At 43.3% G+C, this 15,000-nt stretch overlaps 3 protein-coding genes across 4 annotated transcripts in view; 1 reads left to right on the top strand and 2 right to left on the bottom strand.

The window, feature by feature from the left end:
• Nucleotides 1-2,810, bottom strand: part of LOC117741225 (DHRS-12_like_SDR_c-like domain-containing protein) — a 6,235-nt gene extending 3,425 nt beyond the window's left edge. Inside the window, exons 1-6 of the mRNA XM_034548102.1 lie at nt 2,722-2,810; nt 1,051-1,184; nt 803-885; nt 580-675; nt 398-479; nt 238-299 (exon numbers count right to left, since the gene is read on the bottom strand). Coding sequence (XP_034403993.1) covers nt 238-299; nt 398-479; nt 580-675; nt 803-885; nt 1,051-1,184; nt 2,722-2,777 — 513 coding nt within the window. The 5' untranslated portion in view covers nt 2,778-2,810. The remainder of the gene's footprint in view (nt 1-237; nt 300-397; nt 480-579; nt 676-802; nt 886-1,050; nt 1,185-2,721) is intronic.
• A 999-nt stretch (nt 2,811-3,809) lies between these two features.
• On the top strand, nt 3,810-7,249 carry ap1s3a (adaptor related protein complex 1 subunit sigma 3a). 2 transcript variants are annotated; one of them, XM_034548557.1, is made up of 5 exons: nt 3,810-3,919; nt 4,472-4,650; nt 5,403-5,511; nt 6,643-6,780; nt 6,869-7,249. In XM_034548557.1, the coding sequence occupies exons 1-5, from the start codon at nt 3,917-3,919 to the stop codon at nt 6,902-6,904; spliced, it is 465 nt and encodes a 154-aa protein (XP_034404448.1). In that variant the 5' UTR covers nt 3,810-3,916; the 3' UTR covers nt 6,905-7,249. The 2 variants fall into 2 exon arrangements, with proteins under 2 accessions (XP_034404448.1, XP_034404449.1); XM_034548558.1 differs by having other exon boundaries at nt 3,810-3,951.
• Nucleotides 7,250-7,544: 295 nt separating this feature from the next.
• Nucleotides 7,545-15,000, bottom strand: part of scg2a (secretogranin II (chromogranin C) a) — a 9,221-nt gene continuing 1,765 nt past the window's right edge. Inside the window, exon 2 of the mRNA XM_034549056.1 lies at nt 7,545-9,398. Coding sequence (XP_034404947.1) covers nt 7,545-9,389 — 1,845 coding nt within the window. The 5' untranslated portion in view covers nt 9,390-9,398. The remainder of the gene's footprint in view (nt 9,399-15,000) is intronic.

Below are 15,000 nucleotides of genomic sequence, written 5' to 3'. Positions count from 1 at the left end.
ATAAATCAAACTACCAAATTTGAATATAAAATTGTTGAAATTAGCTCCAATCAAATGCAAAGCCTCGAAAATGCGGCTCATATTTTTCTTTGCGTCTTTCATTAGAATATTAGACATCTCCCACCGCTGAATGAATAATAAATAATACAAACATCGGATCTCGTGACGTGTTCAGGTCGTGAACCGTTCAACGGGTTCAAAACCCAAATTACATGTTCATATAAATGACGGACTCACCACTCTGGGATCTGCGCTCTTCTCCAGCAACGGGATGAGGCTCTTGGTGAGAATGTAAACCCCTGGTGGGACGACGACATTTCATTTTGTTATTAAAAGACTTAAATCACTCCCCCCCCCCCAACCCCCCCACCCCGCCCCACCTTGACCTTTGACTCACCGAGGACGTTGGAGGCGAAGCTCTTCTCGAGCTCCTCGGCGTTCACGTCCCTTTGGCTCATGATGGAGCCGGCGTTATTGATCTGCACAGACCGACCACACGAAGACAAAGAGTGAAGTAAGGCCATATGTTTCCATGTATATATATATTTTTTAAAAATAGGTAACTCTCTTGTCGCTCACCAGTACGTTGAGGGCCTTGTACTTCCTCTTGAAGCCCTCGGCAAACTCCCCGACCTTCCTGGTCTCAGACAGGTCCAGGATGTGGACGTAGACCTCCTGGAATGAACAATTTCAAGGTTGTCTCTTTCTTTTTATTTATATATATATATATATATATATATATATATATATATATATATATATATATATATATTTTAAATGGCTGCAGTGAGTCACACTGTACTTTATTTCCCGTCTCCTTGACGATGTCGGCCCTCGCCTCCTCGGCCTTGTCCTTGTTCCTGCACACCATGTGGACCGTCCCACCTGCGATGGAACAGCATCAGAACACACATGCTTTTTTAAAAATTTTTATAATGCAGCTCGTGTTTTTTTAAAGCTATATCTTTTGTGTTTTACTTTTTGAAAAGCTATCGGTTTTAATGACGGCGTCTTTTCAGAAGGGTTTTTTTTCCCTCGATGGTCGCATACCTTTCTTGGCGATGGCCATGGCGGTGGCTTTCCCGATGCCGCTGTTGGCTCCCGTTATCATGAAGGCCCGGCCGGCCACGGAGACCTCCAGGTCCTTCTCCACGAACCTCTTGGAGGCCGACAGGAAGGCGCTCCTGCGGGGAGGGGGGGGGGGGGGGGGAACGCCAACAAGTTATAGCGCGTCACATTCGGCGAACGGTTCAGAGGGGAAACCGGGTTCGGGTCAAAGGGGGTCAGTGTTTGAGGTCAGCTTGTTTACTGTACACGACTCTTCACAGCTTTACTGTACGGACACAATGAAGACGAGAGTGTGCCTGGCATCGTCTCTGATGAGGAAAGGGGGGGTTTGTGGGGGGGGGGGGGGGGGGGGGGGGGGGGGGGGGGGGGGACAACGGGGTCGGTGTGTGTGTGGCAACAAGGACTTCAATTGCCCCCATTGTCCTGGGTGCCATTGTTGAGGGGGGGGGGGGGGGGGGTCTGGATGCTGAGGCTAAATGGCCCGCTCTGTTCGATGGTGTCATGCCGAGATCTATTAGTGGAGGGCCCGAGCGGGTTGCCGGGCAGCTCAGAGATAACACAGAACAAAGGGCCGGAGAAGGGAAGCCGGTCACAAAAGAACCTCTTCAGAAAAACTTGGCTCGCTGCGTCGGCGTACGAGGAAAAAAGAGCCTCCGGGCCGCTATTGATCAGATATCGGGGCCCGATAACGCATCTTAAAACCAACAAGAAGTCACACCTCCTCATCCTCTCAAAAAGATCCAGCTCGTGTGTGACCTTTGACCTGTCAGTTATGATATCAATACTAAGGGCGTGTGATGATTGCATGCACGGTTACTTTGATTGATCATTTGGATCCAATGAATATCAGTGAGTTGTTGAAACATGACCATCGTATCAGGTCAGCGGTCCAAAACCAACAAGTTTCACTTGCAGATGAAAAATAATGAATAATAATAGTAAAAATACACAAAACTCTGCTTGATCAATGACTTTTTCTACTCTTTTTTTTTTTTGTCGATTAACTAACGGATCAATTAGTTTTGCTATTGCTCTGCACATCACAGTGTTAACTTTCACCAGAAAGATGTATAATAACCCAAAATGTAAGATTACTAAGTCTACTGAAAGATGTCTTAGACTTTTATTTTAAGGCGCGTTGTTAACACCCTGGTTATATTATATATATATATATATATATATATATATATATATATATATATATATAAATGAATATATATATATATATTTATTATATATAAATAAATATATATAAATATATATTTATATATATAAATATATATATATATATATATATATTTATTACACATTACTGTGATATATATATATGTGTATATATATATATATAATATACAATGAGTGTCCCAAAGCCATCCCATCTCTTTGGAGCTATATCCACACAGACGCCCATGGTATATTATATTAAATTAAAGCAAAGAGAAGAATTTAACAGGCATTATAATTATTAGCTAGTCCCTCTTTATTCTATCATCACACATATTTAATATATTAATATGACGAGCTGCTTCTAGCGAAGTTTAAATAATAAACAGATTGTTACAGATGTTATAGATTGTTCACACACACACACATTCTCATAGAGGGTGCTCAACGGGCACCGCGGCAGGGCCACACACTGCTGCAGCTTCTTACCTGGTGAACTGGGTCATTCCCTTCAGGAACCAGGCGGAGTTGCGGTACAGAGACATGGTGCGTTCGCTCTGGAAGCCTCTCGCTGTGCGGAGCTCTGTGCGGAGCTTTTTGACCCCCCTAGCTAGACCCCCCCCCCCCCCTGAAACCCCCACGTGTGGCTCCGTTGAATTAACATGAGTGGGGCGAAGCCTGCAGTCGCCTGTTAAACATGCAAAACCGGATTGTTTCCCTTCTTTTAGGACTCAAAAAACACATTTAATAAACAGAATGACGTATAATATAATACAATGCTCGTGTCTGTCGTTATCTCGTGATTTTTGACTTTGTAATAACAGTTTTGGTTGTCCATCTCATTAAATAGCTATTTTAATATTTTTTTATGTATTTATTTATTTACCAGGGAAAGTGCCTATATTAATCAACCTTTCAGTTTCCACCTCGATGTAAATGTGAAAGATTTAGCTCGAGAGTTAATTATTGGCACAAAATAACTGTGTAGTCGTTAACTATATAATAATAATAATAATACCTCGAATTTATATAGAATATATATATATATATATATATATATATAACCGTCTTTGAGTGTCTAGAAAAGCATATTATTGTATTATTAGTGTATATATATAGTAGTATTATTATATATATATGTATATATATACGTACATATATATATTTTTTAAATATATTTATATATATATATATATTTATATATCACAGTAATGTGTGCTATGTGTATATATATATATTTATATATATGTGTATATGTGTATATATATATATATATATTTATATTTATATATATAGATATATATTTTTATATATTTATATTTATATCACAGTAATGTGTGCTAAGTATTCCTAAATAGACGAACTAAATATGTGTACATTACTACCCACTGAATAGTACTTAAATCAACATCTCCTCTCGCGCTGCACTGCGGTGATTCACCTGTCTCTGGGTAGCCAATCAGACCGCCGGAGCGTCCGCGGGGGGCGTGGCTCTGTTTGTAGAAGGTGAGCGAGAGAGAGAGAGAGAGAGAGAGAGAGAGAGAGAGAGAGAGAGAGAGAGAGAGAGAGCGCTGAGACTTCTGGGAAGAAACAACAGAAACATGTCGCCGCATCTCCAAACGCACCAGTAGGATAGTCCTTCTCTGGGGGGTCAGACTGCTGGTTCGGGTCCACCTGCGACGAGATGGTGAGTGAGAGGCGTGGTCTACCTGTCGGCAGGTAAACGCAGACTTACTACACTGTAATAAATACACAGTCGTGTGTGTGTGTGTGTGTGTGTGTGTGTGTGTCATCTAAAAGGAGACCAGAACTCTGCTGCTGGGTTGTGATGGCTTCGTTTGCAGAAGTGCTTTTATTATACGATTTTAAAAGATGATTCCACTTGAAATAATCCTATATATATAATATATATATATATAAATATAGCCTTTAAATATTGATACAGTTATAGACGTGTGCTTTGCAGCTGCACCTCAGTGCAAAGATCTTTGATTAATTGCTCTTGCGCAACACCACACGTTGTATTTACTGCCACTGAACTCAAAGGTGCCTCAGATGTGTTTGGTCTTTATTCACAGTTGGGAAATATAATTGTTGTCGCTGGTGGTTTTGGTGGTGTTGCTTCAGCTGCAGGCTGGGAGTGTTATTACTGTGTGTGTGTGTGTGTGTGTGTTTGCTTCATTGTATTTCCTCGTTAAGACAAAAACTTCTCCCCCCCCCCCCCCCCACATGTCTCCAGATGCGCTTCCTGTTGCTGTTCAGCCGGCAGGGGAAGCTGCGGCTGCAGAAGTGGTTCTCGCCGGTGACGGACCGGGAGAAGAAGAAGGTGATCCGGGACATGACGACGCTGGTGTTGGCTCGTCCGCCGCGCTCCTGCAACTTCCTCCACTGGAGGGACCTCAAGGTCGTTTACAAGAGGTGTGGAGCGCATTGGAGCTCGTTGCTCTGGGGTCGTCGTCATCTCCAGGGCTTTTTTTATACCTGCAGGTGTAGAGACAGACTTTTGGGGCGTTGGGGCCGAAAAGCACCTTTTGACTGGAGGCTTAATGGTTAACCCGAGCGTGTTGAGTTCAGAATGCAGACACACCCTTTCCAAAGACCTGGATGGAGTGAACGTCTGGTTAAACATTGAGGGTGACCTAGATTACTGAGGGTGCAGCACAGAGCGTCTCCTCTTGTGGTATTACACCCCCCCCCCCCCCCCCCCCCCACACACACGAAACCCAGTTCTAAATGAGTAAAAGCACAGTTCTGCTATCAGTCCTTTGAAAAGGTTTCGGAGTGAGATCTCCTCTCTCTGTCTGTCTCTTTGTCTTTGTGCTTTACTCTGACACACACACACACACACACACACACACACACACACACACACACACACACACACGGTTAGCCTCAAGAAAGACTTTCCGTGTACACAGCAGAAGAATAAATCAATATTGACTATTTTCTTAATGAACTTGTCTTTTTTCGCCCCACAAAATAAACCAAAAAGAACCGATAAGAGTACCAGTATCTGTAAAATCCTGACGATGCTCATCCCTACTACCAATTAAAACAGAATAAGTGACCTTTATGAAGCTTTTGAAACTCTTAAATTAAACTCAGTGCGCACACACATGGTCATTAAAGCTGTCCACAACCACCTGACCTTCCCCCCTCTATGCGTGCAGGTATGCCAGCCTGTACTTCTGCGCCGGTCTGGAGGACCAGGACAACGAGCTGCTGGGCCTCGAAGTGCTGCACAGATATGTGGAGCTGTTGGATAAATACTTTGGCAACGTAAGTGGAAGCTGCAGCCGGGGGAGCCGTCGATGACACGCAGCGGGCGTTAAACTCACTGCTTTTTCATGAAAGATGACCTACTTTTGTCTAAAAACTGTGTCTCACACTTCTGGACATATTTTATTTACTCTGCTCGTACACTTTGATTTGTTCTCAGCGTTCACTTAACGTACAACACACGTCACAATTATACACACGGCAGTAAATACGTACAAAAGTGTACGGCACGTGACGCACCTGTTCTCTACGTGATTGTTGAAACACCTAAATCCATTGATATATATATATATATATATATATATATATACATATATATATTCATTTATTTATATATATAAATATATATATTTATATATAAATATATATTTATGTATATATATTTATTTATATATAATAAATATATATATATATATATTCATTTATTTATATATATAAATATATATATTTATATATATAAATATATATTTATATATAAATATATATTTATATATAAATATATATTTATATATAAATATATATTTATATATATATATATATTTATATATAATATATATATATATATATTCATTTATTTATATATATAAATATATATTTATATATATATTTATTTATATATAATACAGATATATATATTCATTTATTTATATATATAAATATATATATTTATATATATAAATATATATTTATATATAAATATATATTTATATATATATATATTTATATATAATATATATATATATATATATTCATTTATTTATATATATAAATATATATTTATATATATATATTTATTTATATATAATACAGATATATATATTCATTTATTTATATATATAAATATATATTTATATATATATAATAAATATATATATGTATATATAAATAAATATATATATATATATATATATATATATATATATATATATATATATATATATATATAAATATATATTTGAACTGCAGTCACTCCCCCTGGTGTCCAGAAGGTGCATCTGCTTGTTTTTCATGTGCAAAACAAGACGACTTTTATTCCTAACAATATGCAATATTAGGACCTGGTCATCCACACAGAAGCCTCTTCTTTGATGACCTTTCAAGGCGGTTTAATGTCATTTAATGTGGTTGCAGGTGTGTGAGCTGGACATCATTTTCAACTTTGAGAAGGCGTACTTCCTCCTGGACGAGTTCCTGATGGGAGGAGAAGTTGTGGAAACCTCTAAAGTAGCCGTGCGCGTGTCCATGGAGGAGGCGGACACACTCCAAGAGGTATTCACAGCTAGTGAGCGGAGAGTTTGGGTTCTTTTTCTTCTGCCTTACTACTCACATGAAAACGTATCTCATGCTCTTGTCACAGACGATGGAGGAGTACATGAGCAAACCCACCTACTGAGCCGCGAGAGGACGACTCACCCCTCAAGACTTCAAGCACGAGGTTTATCACTCTGCTTCCTTTCTGTTTAAGTGCCTTTTTTAAGCCTCATAGTGATCAATTTCTGGATTTTTTTTGGGACCGAAAATACTCTTTTTTTTGTTGTTGTAATCTCAGAGCAAATCTAATTTGAACGAATGCATCGTGTGATGGTGAGTAAATAAAGAACCACTACACAGTAAGGAAAAATAAAGTCAATGCTTTATTAACCTCAGGAATGTCACATATGACCACATTTACAAAAAAAATAAATTAAAAAAAAACACAAGTGAATCTGGGATCCAACACTGATTTGGGTTGTGTGTGTGTCTGTGTGTGTGTGTGCATTGAAAGGCTGGTGAGTCACATGTTCTGGTTGTTTAGTGTTGTTGAGCAACAAACTCATAAAAAAAAGAGCATCAAATGAATGTCTAAACACTCATATTTCTGCTAATAAATAGGAACTTTTTGTAAACCTACAGAATATCTAATGTTTTATACCTCAAAATACTTTATTTTCACCCTCCGTCCATCAAAACATTATATATATATATATATATATATATATATATATATATATATATATATATACAGTATATGTATATCTGTCTTCATCCTTTCTTTATATCCCCATAGTTTTGTCATCACTTTCTTCCGTTTCTGGGTTCAGGGAGCTCAGCAGCTTCATCACCGCCTCGTTGTCGAAGCCTCGCGCCCGCGTCTCCTCGCCCTCCGACCGCCTCTTTTCATCCGGGCTGCTCTCTGAGTCCATTCGGTCCAAATACGCCTGCGCGGCGCTCTCGAAAGAGCCCGCGGCGCCCTGCCCGATGACGCCGTCGTCGTCGCGCTTCTGGCCTCTGGCCTCGCCGCCCCGGCCGCGCGCGGGCTTCGGGTACCGCGGCAGCATCTGAGCCGCCAGGTACGCCGCCGCCAGCTCGTCCTCGTAGTCGTCCTTCGACGCGACGGGGGCCGGGCGCCGTTGCGCGGGAGCGGATGCCCACGAACGCCCCGCGGGAAGCCGAGCGGGAAGCCGCGACGGCGAGCTCTGGTGCTGCTTCTGGTCCTCCGCCGCCCCGAGGCCCAGGATGTTGAGGATCTCCTCCGTCCGCCGCTCCTCGGGGGTCTTCTGTCGTCTGCTGTAGAATTTGGCTTCGGGGATCCTGTACGTCTTCTTCGGGGAAACCCGAGAGCGCTCGTTTCCTGCTCTGGATGACCCGGCGCTGCTCTTCCGTGACGTGTCCTGATTCATCGTCTCTCCGGTCTTGAGCATGTCCACCAGGTCCTCGGGCGGGATCTGGTACTTCTGGGAGATCTGGATGAGCTGGTAGACGGCCCGAGGGTCGATGTTGTCTCTGTACTGCGTCTGGGCCGCTCGCCTCTCCGCCCTCTGTTTCTCCTCTTCCTCTTCCTCGATCTCTTGCTTCCGCTCCTCCTCTTCCGTCTTCTCCAGCACCTTCAGGAGGTAGTAGTCCACCAGGTTGCCCACGTCGTTCGACCTCTTGACCGGGTAGCTTTCGTCGGGGTCCTCTTCGTCGTCGGGGTCCTCGCCGGCCTCCTCTTCGTTGTCGTCGACGTAATCGAGACCTCGGTTGGCCTCGTGTTTGTTGTCCTCCTCCTCCTCCTCCTCCTCCTCCTCTCCCTGTTCTTGAGGCGTGCCCCAGTCTGCAAGATCCTCGTCATCGTATCCCACGTTCCTCACATTAAACATGTCATCTTCATCATCGTCACCATCCTCCTCCTCCTCCTCGTCCTCCTCCTCGTCCTGCCTCCTGTGCACGCTCTTCACACTCGTCAGCTTGTCCAGCTCGTCAAACACCGACTGCAGGGTCGCCAGGTTCTGAGGCGTGTACTTCTCCTCCACGTTCTCGTTGGTGCGCTTGAAGGGGCTCTGGCGCCCCCTCTCGCCCTCCTCTTCCTCCCCCTCGTCCCCCTCGCCCTCCTCCTCGTCCTCGAACATCAGCGGCAGCTTCTTGTGAGGCAGGATGCCGTGCAGCTGCTTCGGCTGCGGCCTGGGGGTCGCCGGCTTGGAGGCCTTCTCCGTCTGCTGGAGGGTGCTGAGCACGGCCTGCAGCAGCTCCTCACTCTTGTCCTCCCTCCCCTCCTCCTCTTCCTCCTCCTCCTCCTCCTCCTCCTCCTCCTCCTTGCTCTGCATAGGGTTAGAAACCAGCCTCAGCATGGCGCGCAGCTTCTCGGCGTCGTCCACGTGGCTGGAGGCGGCGTCGTGCCGCTGGGACACCGCGCCGGTTCTCTGACGGAGGCCCTGGATGTACTCCAAGGCTTTGAGCATGTCCACGTTGGGGGTCTGGAGGACGTCCCCCCTGTGGGAGTCTGACTCACCGCCCCGCAGTCGGTGGTCTCTGAGGGAAGCCCCGTGGGCGGTGTGGGAACCGAGGAAGAGGAGGATGGACAGGAAGTTGGCGAAACAGACGAGGAGGGGGCCGGCTGAGGTCTCGGAGAGCGACGGCATGGTTGACGCCTGCAGAGGGAAGACAAAGGAGAGTCGTGTCAGCGCGCCGACCTTTACGCGTTAAGACGAGAGGTTCAAAGGTCGTCACTTCAAATGTCCGGTTTGATGATGGCGTCACAGACCGGACATTTGTATACTGATCCAAAGGTGGGAGGTTTTAAATCTGATTGGTGGCTTTTTGCTTAAATTCCTTAATTTATAATCACTATAATTCTATTAAATCCAGTTAAGTAAAAACAAACCCAGTTTCCTTGTTTGGTAGACCTAATCATGCTTGTTGTTTTATTTCCAATATATATATATATATTTTTTAATATATTATTTATATATATATTTATATATATAAATATATTTAAAAATAAATATATATAAATACATTAAAAAATACAACAAAAAAAATACAAAAAAATAAATAAATACATATATATATATATATATATATATATATATATATATATATATACCAGCTGGTGATCAACCGTCTATTTAATAACGATGATGATAAACAATAATAATAAAAATAACGACCCCCCCCCCCCCACGCCGCCTGTTTACCAGCGGCGGCGTTCAGCGCTCGTGCAAAATCTCATTAGTCGTCCAATGTGCTGCTCTCCGTGAGTCACGGCCCCGTTGTCAAGACAACCCGGTTCAGGCGGTCGTTCCCACGCAACCTTTTCCTTAAATCGACGAAAAAACCTCTGAACTCCCAATTATTACATGTTTTTCAGAAGCTTTAAATCCAATTGAATATTTTGGGTTTGGTTATATGACGCAGGCGTGCAACGTGCAGGAAAACACGGTTTTAATGCATTGATATAACCTATATATTTATATTTATTTTTAATTTTGTTCTCTTTTTCTAAAACAGAAGGTAAGTAAGAAGGATTTGCACAACACACAGATGCGACGATGCATAAACTATACATTTTTTAATCCGCTTACTTTTTTCTTTTTCTTTTCCAAACCTGAATTTAAATTGCAAAAAAAACAAAAAAAATTGTTACTTATATATTTTTCTTCTTCTTTCATGTGACAGAAAAGTTGCAATTATAAGCTACAAAAAAAAAAAAAAAAAAAAAAAAGTGCACGCAATTCTGTTTGATCTGAAGCGCGATGAGAACAAAGGGGCGACCTCTCCGCCGCCGTGGTTGGCGGAGGGCTCCACGGGAAAGTAACTTCAATAAATAACCCCTCGCGTGCACGTAAACAAGCCCCGGACTACATTGTCCCGCGGAGCCACCGAGCCTTACCTGTTCTGTGATCGGTCTCTATGGAAGGCTCGTGAGCATCTCTCTGTCTCGCGCCGTGTGTCTGGTGTCAGCACCGCGGACAGCTCCTCGTGCTATTAGAGGAACCACCTGACTCGTGCGTCACAGAGGAGCGATGGAGGAGGATATACGCAACCGCGAGCGCGCGCACACACACACGCGCACACGCGTTGATTTTGAGTCAGCCGAACGAAAACTGCTTCTCTCTCTCTCCCTCCATCTCTCTCTCTCCATCTCTCTCTCCATCTCTCTCTCTCTCTCTCCCCCTCCAACTCCCTCCATCTCTCTCTCTCCCTCCACCTCTCTCTCTCTCTCCCTCTCCATCTCTCTCTCCCTCCATCTCTCCCTCTCTCTCTCTCTCCCTCCATCTCTCCCTCTCCATCTCTCTCTCCCTCTCTCTCCCCCTCCATCTCTCCCTCTCTCTTTCTCTTTCTCCATCTCTCTCCTCTCCATCTCTCACCCCCTCTCTCTCCATCTCTCTCATCTCTCTCTCTCTCTATATCTCTCTCTCCCTCTCTCCATTTGGCCCTCTCTCTCTCCCTCCATCTCTCTCCTTCTCTCCATCTCTCACCCCCCCTCTCTCTCTCTCTCCCTCCATCTCTCTCTCTCCATATCTCTCTTCTCTCTCTCTCCCTCCATCTCTCTCTCTCCATATCTCTCCATCTCCTTCCCACCATCCCTCTCTCTCCATATCTCTCTCTCCCTCTCTCCATCTCTCTCATCTCTCTCCCTCCATCTCTCTCTCCATATCTCTCTCTCCCTCTCTCCATCTCCCCCTCTCTCTCTCCCTCCATATCTCTCTCTCCATATCTCTCTCTCCCTCTCTCCATCCTCCCCCTCTCTCTCTGCCTCCATCTCTCTCTCCATATCTCTCTCTCTCCATCTCCCCCCCCCCTCTCTCTCTCTCTCTTTGAAGCTCTGAAAGTAGTTCTCACCCAGAATAATGGCTTCTGTTGCAGCCGGTGATGAAATGAATACATTCATAAACTATATTTAGGACCATTGACTGCCTGAAGGGCTGAAAAGATGTGAGAATGCGAGGCTCGTTTTATTAAGAGGACATGCAAGTGCACGCATTGTGTTCAATGACAATATTTCCAGGGGCTGAAATAAAGCATGCTCAAACTTTAATGCAAATAAAAGGGTCAATAAATGTTTTTGTTGTTGTTGTATTATTCATGTTGTTGTCACCGACTGCTGTTGTGTGTCTGCTGCAGCGCCGAGAGAGACCGAGGTAGGTTGAAGCCCGCCGATGACTCACACTACGCGGACTACGCCAAAAAAGTTGGGCGGGGTGACAGAGGGACTGCAGAGGTGTGTGTGTGTGTGTGTGTGTGTGCGTGTGTGTGTGTGCGTGTGTGCGTGTGTGTGTGTGTGTGTGTGTGTGTGTGTGTGAGAGAGAGAGAATGAGAGAGCACTTCTGTCGTCAGCAAGGCTGCACTGTGGTCTCTATTTTTGGCTGCCTGTCAAATCTTGGTACGGATCAGTGTGTGTGTGTGTGTGTGTGTGTGTGTGTGTGTGTGTGTGTGTGTGTGTGTGTGTGGGCCGCTCTCAGTTTCATTCATAAATCCCCCTTCGTCATCTCCATCTCCCCGACCCACTTCTCTGGTATTCAGAGGCACCATCTCGTGTCTCGGTTGCAGTGCATATAAATACTTCTTCTCATGTAGACATGAAGACATATTTAAGGAATCTGAATGAAGAAAATCGGTTGTGTTATACCTTTTTCATAAAAAAAAATAAAAAAATGTTCCTCGTGGAAAAACCGACAGCTTTTCATGCTTCTGAGAAAATGACAAACTAATCAAATCTTCTTTTTTCTTTCTTCCCCTGAAAAGAAAAAAGAGCGATGAGTCACACGTCCTCTCAAACACACCGAGGACCTCCTGAAGGCCTCGTCTGGTCCACGGTCCTCAATATGGATTATTGAGGCACGGCAGATACGTTTGAGGTCTTTTGTGACCGTCATTAGAATAAAATCTGCCTTTTAAAAAAAAAAAAATGTTTGTACCGGACGTTTAAGGACAAGGAGACCAAAAGAAAACCAGGACAAAAGACACACACACACACACACACGTGAAGCTTGCTGTCGGGCTAATTGCTTGTGGTCGCGCCTCTGTGGCAGGACTACTGGTAAACAGAAACCAATTACAGCTCAGTTCCGCCCCCACTTCCACCGGCCCGTCCGCCGGAGGAGAAACAAAACTAAACACACTCAAGGTTTTCTTCCTCAGGTCGAACGAGAAGTTTCTCGCAGGCAATTAGTAGTTTATTATTTGGGGGATGGGGTGTCATATTTTATTGGGTGCATCCGAAACTTTTCCAGCAGAGGAAACTGGTATACTTTCACTTTATAATCTCATCATGCATGTTTGTGTAGTGCGACTCTTTATCGGGTTCTAATGTAAGAAATACAAATAATAAAAGTATAATCTCCATCCGCTGATGAAGATCATGTAATACGATTGAAAGCTAATAGATCCGTCTCCAGAGCAACAATCGACTGATTTAAAAACCTGCTTCACGCGGTTGAAAGCTCCGGAAAACACAAGCAAGCGGGCCGCGGGTCGGGATCGTTCTGTCGGAATATGTATCAGTTTGTCTCAGGTTTCCTGTTTTATTTTGAAGTTCCCAGCCTCCGATTTCCTGTGTTTGTTTGTGGTTTCCCCCTCTCACATTTGATTTAAAAGTTGGGCAAAAAGTAGCAAAAAGTAGCAAAAAGTAGCCTCTTAAGCATTTATGACAAAGTAACAAGTTAACGTTTCTATTTTTATTTTTTTTACCGTCTCTTAATGTTAGACCTGCAGCTGATCCATACCACTCCACGTGGTTTGATGGTATACCAAAAAAGGGGCGTGACTTAACCTCTATTCCAATGTTGCTCAATCGTGGTTGAGCAACATTGTTGCCATTTTTTCAACTGAGCTCCGCCCACTTCGACCCAGTGAGAACAAACAAAAACAGAATGAAGAAACTACACAAACTGTTTGTCCAAAATAGAAGAAGGAAAAAAAAAGGTGTATTTATGACAACTCTACTCTTTAAATACACTCTTGTCACTTCAATAACACACCTGTCTTTCATCTTTTTGTTTATCCAATTTTCTTGGACGTCTTCATATTTTCTTGTGTTAGTAACCGTTTGTGTTAGTAACCGTTTCTGTCCCCCCCCCCCCCCCCCCCCCCCCCCTGCTCCACCGGGCTCCACAGACAATAATAATTCAGCTCTTTAACTCGGGTTGTCAGAAGCCTGGCAAGAGAGAGAGAGAGAGAGAGAGAGAGGTTGTGAATGGGTCTACAGGGTTTGACGTCAGCCTCTTTGCTCCGGTCGATGATGTGTGTGTGTGTGTGTGTGTGTGTGTGTGTGTGTGTGTGTGTGTGGAAGAAGGTGTGATGCATCACTTTTTTGCTCTTTTCTGAAACGTGAGACGTGGCCCCAGAATACGGATTATTAGTATGAGAAAATAAAAAACAGATACTTTATTATCAATGTTTAAAGCTCCGATACACCGGTAATAAACACATCATGACGAAATAAAGGAGAACAAATAAACCGTGTAAGCCGTAAGGACCCAAATTCTGCCGTTATGAATCCATATTTCATGCATTTAGGGTCATATTTCCTCCACACACTACATCTAATGGTATATGCCCATTGCGCAACTTAAGATGAATTTAGATTGTATTTTATTTATTTTGTAACAAATCGGTAAAACCAACAGTAAACAAACTCTTTAAGAATGCCCATAAACAACATAAATAGAGATTGTTAGCCCCTAAAAAGGAGAAACTACTCCAATGCCGCACAACCCAAATACTTTCCCAATTGGGCGCCATCTTTGAAAAGGACATCCTGTATTGACGTTATAGTTCTCCTTAAAGGGGCCATACCTTCCCACGTCCCGCTCAGTCTTTCCGTTCTCGTGCACGAACATTTGGGTTTCTCGAGTGCCAATTATCAACCGACAGACGGTTGTTATACAGCGTTCGTATAGCTACGCCTACAAAAACATGAATGCACTGTAATTCGTGGATATCCCACAAAACCAGATCGTATGTAATCCATGTGATCATTAACCAGGAAGTACGACGACCACAGGGAGCGTAAGGGGAAGTCAACCTTGATTTATTTGTCACGTAACTTATGTCCTTATGCAACGCCACTTACGTAGTTATTTTAACGCAAAACACAATCTTTTCTAAACCTAACTAAGTAGTGTTGTTGCCTCAATCAACCAAGTATTTCACGATCTTTTCCTAAATCCATAGAAGTATTTCACAATCTTTTTCTAAATCCAGCCAAATATTTCACGATCTTTTCCTAAATCCATAGAAGTATTTCAC

The sequence above is a fragment of the Cyclopterus lumpus genome, chromosome 13 (assembly GCF_009769545.1).
Source record: "Cyclopterus lumpus isolate fCycLum1 chromosome 13, fCycLum1.pri, whole genome shotgun sequence".
NCBI lineage: Eukaryota > Metazoa > Chordata > Actinopteri > Perciformes > Cyclopteridae > Cyclopterus > Cyclopterus lumpus.
Note: the sequence above shows the minus strand (reverse complement) of the source record. Positions and strands in the feature narration are given on the sequence as shown.